General features: G+C 44.3%; 2 protein-coding genes and 1 pseudogene across 2 annotated transcripts; 1 reads left to right on the top strand and 2 right to left on the bottom strand.

Moving 5' to 3' along the window:
• The first annotated feature begins 2,228 nt into the window (after positions 1-2,228).
• Positions 2,229-3,713, top strand: LOC127342676 (uncharacterized). The gene has a single exon (XM_051368666.2). It carries the CDS (start codon positions 2,355-2,357, stop codon positions 3,363-3,365), a length of 1,011 nt encoding a protein of 336 aa, XP_051224626.1. The 5' UTR covers positions 2,229-2,354; the 3' UTR covers positions 3,366-3,713.
• A 2,659-nt stretch (positions 3,714-6,372) lies between these two features.
• On the bottom strand, positions 6,373-8,698 carry LOC139838039 (uncharacterized; annotated as a pseudogene).
• A 302-nt stretch (positions 8,699-9,000) lies between these two features.
• On the bottom strand, positions 9,001-10,503 carry LOC127342675 (uncharacterized). Its single transcript, XM_051368665.2, has 2 exons — positions 10,346-10,503; positions 9,001-9,455 (listed from the first exon to the last, which is right to left on the bottom strand). Exon 2 carries the CDS (start codon positions 9,439-9,441, stop codon positions 9,184-9,186), a length of 258 nt encoding a protein of 85 aa, XP_051224625.1. The 5' UTR covers positions 9,442-9,455; positions 10,346-10,503; the 3' UTR covers positions 9,001-9,183.
• Positions 10,504-11,353: the final 850 nt, after the last annotated feature.

The following is an 11,353-nucleotide window of genomic DNA, read 5'->3' as shown; positions in this document are numbered from 1 at the left end:
GGGAAGAAAGGTTTGAGCTATCCTGGTCAGAAGAACAGGATGTGTTACTATTGTGTTGAAGGAAACCAGTTCACCGACAAGTGTCTTTATAAGAATATAGAAGATAAGCAAAATTATGAAAGGTGTGCAATGAAAAGATACAAGAAGAACAAGATAAGATAAGTCAAAGCTCTAGTTGGTGTCGAGTACACTTCCGATGAAGATAGCGATGATGAGGAGAAGGTGGTAGGTGCGGCTAGTTTGGCTCTTGCCGAACTCGGGTCAATCTTCACCTACGACTACACCAAGGATTACCCCGACAACTTCGACATTCCCAAGAAGTCCGGCAGTTGTCTCATGGCAAGAGGAGCTATGGAGAACGACCTCGAACTTTTCTTCATTCCCAAGAACTTTGACATTTTCCTCATGGCAAGAGGTGATAAGGTGATAGATCCTCCCTCTCTCTCTCTAGCATCTTGGATGAGAATGATGATGTTGAAGAAGATGATGTTATCACCAGATTGTTTAAAGTAAAGTGTCCTCTTCGTGGTGATGCTCTTGCTAAGTTTGATTTCTTAATGGAGAGCGTTGCTTCACGTGACTAAATCGTTGATGAATTGACATCTCATATTGAAAATGATAAGCTGAGATTCAATCTCCTAAAGCAAGAGCTAAGCGATGAGAAGAATAATACTTTTATTCTTAAGAAAAAATTGAAACCTTTGAACTTGATAAGTTAAGGACATAAATACAGTTGATAGGACTCTTTTAATGTCTCAAGAGCTTGATTCATCAACCATATAGAGCTTGCTAACAAGCTTGTTAAGGGTGAGCTCATGAGACTTAGAGAGAAGCATGACCTACTTGAAGCCACTTATGAAGAAGCTCTTGGCACATTGAAAGATCCCATAATTGTTGATAATGTTGCTTGTGCTCCTAACTCTACCATTGATCAAGCACTTCTCATTGAGGAGAATAATAAGTTGAAATGGATCAAGCACAAGTTCTCCACACCTTATACCCTTCAACGAAATGGTGTTTGTTGAAATAAATAACGAGACTCTCATTGAGATGGCAAGAACGATGTTGGATGAGTTGAAGTCTCCCTAAAACTTTTAGGAAGAAGCCATCTCTACCGCGGTTCATTACTCGAACCGGCTCTTCCTTCGTCCATTGCATAACAAGACCTCATACGAGATTATCACGAGAAACAAGCCCAATGTCATGTACTTATGCGTCTTTGGATGCAAGTGTATGGTTAAGAACAAGAAGGAAAAATCGGTAAATTTGGAACTAGATCTATAGAGGGTATCTTTCTTGGTTATGTGGATAACTCTCATGCGTATAGATACTACAACAAAACCAATGGTAATGTTGAAGTATATTTTGATGTGGAGTTCTTCGAGAATAATGGATCCCAACCAGAGCAAGTTGTTCCAAGTGACTCAGGTGATGGAGATTCTTCTCAAGTCATCAAGGGTATGGGCATTGGGCATATCTTGCCCCTAGAGACCCAAGAAATTGTTGACCAAACAAATGATGGAGAAGACTCAAGCTCAACTTAAGTGGAGCCTAGCTCTACCCAAGTTGAACCATCAAGTGCGTCACAAGAGGAGTCAATCACTCAAGAGGGAGCCACATACCGAAGAGCAAGCACCAAACCCTCAACCACGAGAAAGATCAAGAAGGAGAACAAGACTTTTGTAGACCTCAAAACCAAACTCAAGTTATTGTTAATGGTCAAGATCTACCAAGAGATGAATTTTAAGACCACAAACCACTTTAAACTCACAGTTCTGATTTTACCGAGTCTGCTAAAGTTGCTCTAAGCATATGAGAATATTTTTCTATGAGTTGCAATTGGTGCGCAGAAATTTGCGGCTATTCTTGTACGTAACGTAGTCTCTATGAGTTGATTTCTATGAGTTGATTTTGTGAGAGGTTTGTTGGTTGTGGTTACTATCAAGCATACCACTCGATTAGCCTCGGTGCGCTGGTTTCCCTACGCAAGTGAACTGTTCAGTTTCTTTCTCAATAGTGGCATACTGGCATCTCGAAATGGGCCCAACGATCAGTCTATGACAGAAATGGGGAGATCCATTAAACCGGCCCGTTGCCAACCCATTTAAGGACACCACACACAGATCCCCTAAAAAAACGCAGTTTCAGCAAAAGTCGGTGTGTGTCACCGTGATTAACCTCATCCATTTCTGTTATAAAACCTCCTCCCCCTCCCACTTGTAGCTTCGATCTCCCCTCACTTTTTTTCCAGAACCACCACCAACTCCCTCCCCAAGCCACAGCCACAACCAAAACCCCAAACCCCACCCCACCCCAGCGCGCCGGCGCCACCGCGGCCGCCACCGCCGGCCGCGATGAGGAGGGGCAAGGCGAAGAAGGAGAAGGAGAAGGCACCCCTCGGTGTCACCCTGGACAAGGTCGCCACACTCTCACCCCACCGCTGCAGGTGGCCTGGCTGGTGCTGGGACGACGCCGACCTGGAAGACGGCGACGTCGCCCTGGTCCGCATCGACCCCTGGACAGGCCGCAGCCTCGCCGCCGTCGAGACCACCTTCTCCCAGCGCGACTACGTCACCGCCGCGTGGCTGAGCGAGATCGCCTCCCTCCTCCGCGGCCACCGCCTCCGCGCGCCCCTCGTCGTCGGCCTCGTCGCGCTCCGCGGCCGCCCGCCCAGCGAGTCGTACTGGAACCGCAAAGGCCACCCGCAGCACCGCGGCAACCCCATCCGCTGCATCGCGCTCTGCGTAGGCGGGTCCCACGCGCTCCTCTACCAGCCCGAGTGCCGCTACCTCAACCACACCGGCGGCCTGCTCCCCTTCAGGGACGACAACAGGATGAAGCGCCTCCGCGAGTTCCTGGGCGACAAGCGCGTCGTCGTGGCCTGCGTCGGCGCGGCGAAGGTGGCGAAGAAGCTGGCGGAGGAGTGGGGGCTGCACGTGGCGCGGCCAAGGGAGCTGACGGATCTGTTCGCGCACGCCTACGGGAAGGGGGCCGGCGTGGAGCCCGAGGTGCTGCCGGGGAAGCCGACGAAGCCGCCTGAGTGGAGCTACTCCTGGATGAGCGTCGAGGGGGCCAAGAGGGCGCGGGCGCATGCCGAGGTGGAGCAGCAGCTGTACGAGGAGAAGAGCAAGCCGGGGAGGTGGATCCCCAAGGTGATCGAGGTGCTCAGCATGGAGTACATGGCGCGGGAGGCGCTGGGCAAGGACATGCGGCTCGCGCCGTGGCCCGCGAAGCTGGCCGACTTGGACTGGGGCCGCCTCGACCAGCTGGAGAACGAGCACTGTATGTACGCCACGCGCGACGCCTACCTCTGCTTCGACATCGCCGCCCACTGCCTCCCGAAGATCGGCGAGCCCGTTGCCTGAGATCGTACGTTCCAAGCCGCAACCTGCAATTGCATGCCGTCCCTCTCGCGATCGACATGCCGGTAACTCGATGATCTACATACATCTCGCCTAGCTACTCGTTGGCACGATCTGAACTTGCCGACAACTGTTTGGTTTCAATGCTTGGGTTGAATCCGTGTGCCGGTTCATGCTATACACTCAGTTGCTCTTGTAGTATTCCATTAGACAATTACTAGTACTGTTTCTTCTTCTTCTTATGGCCGGTATGGTACATTGGTATACCTGTCATGGAATGCTGTTGGTGATACTTGATTGAAATGGATGCAGTTTGATCTGATATATATGTGGCTAGTCTTCGCTTTGATATATGGATATCTCTGTTGCAAACATATGGAGTGATGTTGCCTAGTCTCACTTGCATTGGCCATGTACCCATGCAGGAGCTCCCTGATCCGTTTCCTTTTACTGAAAATCAACCTGATTGTGTCCATGTATGATAAGTAACGTTTGATTCGTGATTTCTTCAGGATTATCATGAAAGGAGACATGCATTTGCCACTCCTGAGTCCTGACTAATATCAATTTTAGTTTAACTCGGTGGAATTGTGCTTTTAGTATTGATACCATTAGCATTAAGTACTAGGTTCGGTTGGTAATGTACATGCATAGTCTTCCTTGAATCCTTGTTCCATATGATCAGATACTCAGATTAATGAATGGTATCAACTATCAAGTGTTCATGTGTTACTCTTAAGTATTAGATTTGGTAGGCAATGTACATGCATAATCATCCTTAATTTTTTTTTTCTGTTTAGCTACTTGTCGGCACGGTCTGAACTTCTTTTTTTTGCGGAAACGCACGGTCGAACTTGGCGACAACTGTTTGGTTTCATTGCTTGGATTGAATCCGTCAGGGAATTCAGTTGATTGTATTCCATTAGACAATTGGTACTGTTTCTTCTTCTTATGGCCGGTATATGGTACATTGGTACACCAGTGATGGAATGCTGTTGGTGATACTTGATTGAAATGGATCCAGATGCAGTTTGATCTGATATGTGGCTAGTCATCGCTTCAATATATGTTTAAATGTCTTGCAAATATATGGAGTGCTTTTGTCTCACTTGGTCATTTCCTATGATTCAATCTCATTCAGAGCTAGCTGCCAGACCCATTTCCTTTTACTGTTAAATCAACCCGTGTCGAACAGAGAGTTCCACTGAGTTAGTTTTATTGATTGTGTCCATGTATGCTCACAATTGATCCGTGGTTTCTTCAGGATTATCATGAAAGGAAACATACATTTGCCACTCCTAAATCCTGATAAGTACCAATTTTAGTTTAACTCGTGGGATTGTGATTTCAGTATTGATACTATTAGCATAAAGTACTAGATTTGGTAGGCAATGTCCATGCATTGTCTTCCTTGTTCCATATGATCAGATATTCAGATTAATTAATGGTATCAAGCGCTCATGTGTTACCTAGATGGCTAGATGTGGTCTTGCAGTATGTAGCTACGTTTGTGTTTTTCTGTGTGTAGCTTCTCTGTTATGTTTGTCGTAAGGCTCGGCATGAAGCTAATTAAGTATATGATAGTAGTACTGTACTATATTTAGTTGATGTTCTGGACATACACTGGGACACCTGGAAATTGTGGTACTACTAGTTGATGGATGCATGTCGTGGTTCTGTCTAATTTCCTGTTCTGATGCATGCCATGATCTGAAGTATTGTTGAGAAAATTTATTTAAAAGTGTGATCGGGTGTATCTGTGCAATGCAAAACTCTGATTGTGCATTTTGCTGACGGCAGTTAGATCCTGGTAGACACGATCTGAAATTGGTCACACCTGTTTGGGTTCAGCTTGTTCTATGCCGATACTGCGTTGAGTTGTTCAGTGGAGTAGTAGTGTGATGGTTTGCTTTTGGTGATACTTAGCTGGTTAGTTTATCTGCGTTCCATAGTATGGCGTGTTCGGATTTACTTTGCAATTTACTCAAATTTTTTGGAAGATGCGAGTTGGCCCTTGGCTGTTTTTATCAGCCAGATGAGGGTTTACACTTGACACACTTTACTTAATTGATCCAATAAGTTCTTGATAATGACAAAGGCTGAACTGGAAGTAGAATTAAGAAACCTCAGATATATTTGAAGGACACTGGCTGGCGAGTTGGCCAAGACGACGATGATTGTGTTAGTCTGTGATCGCATTCAATAACTGGGCTCAGGTGAACTGCAGGAACACAGCCAACAGAAAGTATACCCATTTCCCGGTCAAAGAGAATTATACCCAATAAAGATACCCAGCCAAGTACGTACGGAGTACTTACATTAAGGCTTTGAGCTCTGCTGACTAACTATTCCTCTTTGAAGCCCGTGAAAGTCAAAAGATTACAAGTACAGAACAACCAAGAACAGTAGATCCTTTCGTAATCTTCGAATTCTAGCAGGTTTCAAGTCATAGTATTAGTTTGTAAGCTTGAAAAAGACTCTTTCAGGGTCATACTGGAGAAACTGGAGACAGCTTTTGTTCTTAGGAACGTTTGGAACCATGACACCAGTTTAATTTAAACGTTGGATCACATGCTCTTTGTTAGGGTCTGATTATTATTCATTAGAGGACAATACTGTCGAAATGGTAGCACACACTAAAATAAGATCAGGGAACAAAGTTTGAGAACTCCAGTAGCCTGCATTCTGCTACTTGTGGTATTGTGGAAATTGGTCCTAAAAGGGAGCATCGCCAAAGGCAGACAGTAACCCAATTCTCTCCCAGATAAATATCAAGCACATTTCACAAGAACTCTGGTTCCTAGCTTTAATGTAAGCCGAGAAACAAACTGGCCAAGTAGGCAATAAGCCAAAGGTAGACGAGGACAACGGTGCACAGCGCAATGGCAGATACGGTAAGCAGTGACCAAACTAGGCTTGCAAAGATTTACCTTAAAACATCTCAATATTATATGGTGTATAAAATTCTATGATGGTAACAAAATCTTATCACGATTTGACAGTCATTTTCTATGCATTTAGATCAAACTAACGGGTTCCTCTGTTCATAGACTGCTAGCACATCGAACCTAGTTGGGGGTGTCGTACAGCTTGCTGAAAAATGCAGCACGGCAACAGCAGCAATAAACCCAATGCTGACATGACGACATCTGGCGCCCTGCAGTCTTATCGGTGTAGAACTAAAGCATTGTAGTCATGTAGTGGCGCCACCACCACCTCCAGCAACAGTAGCACAGCCGGCGGGTCGATGTCTGTGCAAGCTTGCAGCAGCTGCTGCACTCCCTCTTGCCGTGCATCACCATTGGCCACAATCTTGTTTTATCTCCCTGCATGGAAGTAGGAGTTTAGATCAGAAGGCTTTGTAGCACTAGTATCATAAAGGACCAAACCATACACAATGTAAAACTTTCTTGAGTTCTTGCCAAAAAAAAAATACGTGCCCTAGTACACTCAAAAAGTGCATGGAATATGGTCTCCTTCTCCGCACAAGTCTTGCATAAAGCAAGTTCCTCTATATGTCTTCGGTTAAGCTCCTGCGTGCAAGGAATATACCTCTAGCTCCTCCAAATCAATCTCAGGTTGTAGTGCGGGCCGGACAGAAGATCTAACACCTGCCTTGTTGATCTGATCACTGAAAAACTTTAGCTTCCGTCACATTTCTACACACACCACTTTGCCTGCAGTGGGATCGAGGCTTATCAATATGAACGTACATAAAAGAGTTGCTGAACAACATATACTAGTACTGAAATACTCCAAAAGTACACTCCTATACTAGTATTGAACTATCATATGCCTCCTTCCCCAAAACGTTACTTAAAGTCAGCAAACTTATCCACTGATAATAATCTTTCAAATGCATTACTAGCTAAGCAAGTTAGTGTTCGAATCCTTTTTTTTACTGCATCTTTGTTACTCCAAAATTCTAAGAAGCAAGAAAACAGCCTACAAAATGTTCATCAACAAGATACAATATGTCTGCTGGATTCTTAAATTTTGAGAAAATAATCATCTTTCATGTCCATGAACTCTACAAAGGTGATATCTCAGTACTGCATAGCCATGATATACAAAGGACTTTGGATACGAAAAAGAAGTGTGGGCTTCGCAGCACAATAACATCCATGACTTTCTACTTGCATAGAATCGAACTAGTCCATCCAACATGTGTGATAAACATAAAAATCAGATCGAGGATAACATAATTTAGCTCACCTGACTGAAAATTATATGCTGAAAAGGACTCTTATCCTCATTCAACTGCAAAAAGAAGGGTTTAAAAAAACAGGTCAGAAAATGAATAAATGTAGACTGGCAAACATAACAAATAAAAACTACTGATTTGAAAGTAAGCAACGAACATAACTTTCTACAGCGTAATCATATCAACAAAGTTTTTAACAATGACATCATATCTACAAAGTCCAAAATAAAGTCTCTCATTTGTTATATATATGGTAGAATCTACTTTGGTGTGGCCTCGACCCTGGAAAGACCCTGCTAGATGATCTTCGTCCCCCAGGTGCCAACAGAAACCAAACAATGATTCTCAACTGGCAGTCGTGATTAAGCTTTATCCCCTGCAGGCTGCTTTTGCTATTCAAGCTGACGTTTATGGCCTACTCCTAGCAGCAAAGATCACACTCGTGCCAAGTCTGCATGACGTCAACTACCTCACAGATAAGAAATTACGATTCTGCCCACTTGATGATCCGCCCCCAGGGATGCACTGACCTTCTATTCAATATCCCAAAAGAGCTCAATACTACAGCGTACATATATGCTACCAAGACATGTATGTGTAATCACTCACAAGAATCTACTCTCTACAGTATTGGCAGTCGGCCAGTCACAGATATATCTTTTGAGGAGGAATTCGAATAACCAGCAGCTATCAGTTTTCCTAACACCCCGGCAGCAGATACAAGTTCACTGATGCCCAAAATCCAATTCCTTCTCCATTACTTAAAGACAATCCATAGTGCAGTCAAACTAGGCATTAAGCTATCAGCTGTCCACATACATTGATTACACCAGTTTATCAATGAACACCTGGTAAATCACAAAAATATATGAATGGTACAACAAAGAAACGATAAATCTCTGTGATGTAGATTGGAAGACTCATTTACATAATGGACTCAACGCTATGCCAACAAGGATCAAAACAAGCCAAAGCACAGACACAGAAGCATGCGTGCAGCATTTTCTCCGCCACATGCATCATCGAAGTACAACTCCTGCGAAAGGTAAGCGAGGAACAAACAAGCCAAGTAGGCAATAAGCCCAAAATCGAATTCCTTACATACAATGCATAGCTCAGTCAAACTAGGCATTCAGCTATCAGCTGTCCACATACATTCATTACACCAGTTTATCAATGAACACCTGGTAAATCACAATGCATGCAATATCCATGAATGGTACAACGAAGAAACGATAAATCTCTGTGAACACTATGCCAACTAGGATCAAAACAAGCCAAAGCACACACATGCAGAAGCATCATGTATCATCGAAGTACAACTCCTGCAAAGGTAAGCGAGGAACAAACAAGCCAAGTAGGCAATAAGCCAAGGCAGACAAGGACAGCAGAAAATAAGCACAGCACAATTACAGAGACTTAACAATAGGTAGATCAACCGCAAGCACTTGACCAAACTATATTTGCAAGGATTAACCATAACATCTCAGCATTATAAGGTGTATATAAAATTCTATGATAATAACAAAATCTTTTCAGGAGCTGACAGTCATTCGCTATGCATTTAGACCACTCTAGGGGTTCCTCTGTTCATGGACTCTTGCTTGCAGATGGAACCTAGTTGGGGGTGCGGTACAGCTTGCCGAAAACATGCAGCACAGCAACGACAGCAATAAACCCAATGCTCATGATCAGAACAGCGTTCGGGGACATCTTGCGCCCAGCAGTCTCATCAGTGTAGAACTGAAGCATCGTACTGGCGCCACCACCACCACCTCCAGCAGCACCACCTGCACCACCTGCGGGACGACGCCTGCGCAGGCTTGCAGCAGCTGCCGCGCTCCCTCTCGCGGGTGCATCACCATTGGCCACCATCTTGTTTTATCTCCCTGCACGGAAGTAGGAGTTCAGATCAGAAGAAGGCTTGTAGCACTAGTATCATAGACCAAAACATACATAATGATCTGATGATCAAATGGCATGAAACCAAAAGGCAGGGTCCCAAAAGTAGAATTGCAAGTTGAGTTTTCACAGTTAAGCATTCCACTGCGAAACCATCAAAAGCTAATATTAGTGCTCTGCTTATGCCACACCATACAATATTACTTACCAACGCTCATATCCAGATTCTATAATCTATATATATATACTGAAGTAAGTTGTAAAAAAAAAGTTAAAGAACAGTTCATCATTGTCAGAGCTAAACTGGCAGCCACGGGCAAACTTGCAATCAAAAAAATTGCGCTGAGGGGCATGGCCAAACAGGCCCTGTCCTGCTATGCTGCCTAAGTGAAACTGTAGGTAAAAAAACCACCAAGACGAATGTGCAGAACAAAATCTTACACGCACAGATTAACAGATAAGATGTTACACAGGCAGATCATAAGGGCACGATGAATTCAATCAGAAGACAATTCAGTAAAGACCTAAGCCTATACAGACGAGCCGCGAGGTTCACGACAGAGATTTCTCCCAGCAGATCAACCCAACCTAGAATCTACGGACGCACACGCAATCATCCACGCAAAGACGAATCGCCGCCAGAATTCCGCAACGGAACCGTGCGGCCACCAGATCAAACATCTAAGAATGATCCTAAAACGAATCATGACGGCACCAGATCTGAATCCTAAACGACAAGGACATGAACTCAGCCTAGGCAATCTAACGGAAAACAGAAGCAGAGCCTCCGTTCTCTCTGAACAAACAAGGCGCACGATCCAGCACGGGTCCCCTCGGAGAAACGATGAGATACGGAGGAGGAGGATTTTGCGCGTACCTGAAGAATTCGCCCTCGCAGATCCCTGCTCCCGTCTGGAAACCAGGTGCCGTAAATCCGAGTTCGGAATGCCTACTCCCGTGCCCTTCGTGGCCCCGGTCCGGTATGTATGCCCTCCGCTCTGTTCGGTGCGTGACGTGGTCCGCGCGATCTGATTGGTCCGTGCACGTCCCGGCCCGCCCGATAAGGCATGAACAAAAAAAAAATCGTTTCTAAAGACAGGCGTTTTTTAAAAAGGTACTATATAAAGACAAGGCGTTTGTTAGAACTCAAAGATTGAGAGTAAAACTTGTGATCTATTGCTTGTGGGCAAAGCCCTATTTATACAGGAGTTTGGGACGCCTTGTACAGGCGCCTGTTACAAAGAGATGCCTCTTGGCATACGAGAAGGCGTCCGTACGGACACAGGCGTCCGTACGACGCTTTGGACATAATTAACACATGCCTAAACTAATGACAGTTGCTAATGACGGTTTGCTTCAAATCGGTTCCGTAGAGGCGTCTGTTTAATCTTAACACTCCCCCTTGTACAAAGCTGCTTCTCGTATGTCTTTATTCCTTGTATAGTCTTGAAAATATTGGTCTTGATCACAAGCATATGTTTTCTTGAATAACTCCCCCAAAAACCCTGTGGGAAAAATATGAGGAGAATAGTATTTGATATGTTGTGAAAACTCCTTTAAAACCCGGTGGGAAAAATAAGGAGAAAATGATACAACATATAATGATCATTGTCTCTTTGATAACTTATATGAGAAAACCTTAAAAGGATAAAACTCACTGTTAAGTTTAGATGACAATTAATATGTTTTGTATACATCCATTAAAAACCCCGGTGGGGAAAATAGGATATATGACATATATTCTTGTGTTGATATTACCTCATTAAAAACCTTGATGAGAACCATGAGAGTAAACTCATAAAGGGAAAAAGAGTGTAATATGATGTTTGAATGGGTTATAATTCAGAGAGATACTCCCCCTGATCCTTGCAAATCACGAAGTCGT

This window comes from Lolium perenne, chromosome 3 (assembly GCF_019359855.2).
Source record: "Lolium perenne isolate Kyuss_39 chromosome 3, Kyuss_2.0, whole genome shotgun sequence".
NCBI lineage: Eukaryota > Viridiplantae > Streptophyta > Magnoliopsida > Poales > Poaceae > Lolium > Lolium perenne.
Note: the sequence above shows the minus strand (reverse complement) of the source record. Positions and strands in the feature narration are given on the sequence as shown.

What these genes read in the sequence shown, in the direction of transcription:
- LOC127342675 (XM_051368665.2), bottom strand. Translation starts at nt 9,441, where the DNA reads ATGGTGGCCAATGGTGATGCACCCGCGAGAGGGAGCGCGGCAGCTGCT.
- LOC127342676 (XM_051368666.2), top strand. Translation starts at nt 2,355, where the DNA reads ATGAGGAGGGGCAAGGCGAAGAAGGAGAAGGAGAAGGCACCCCTCGGT.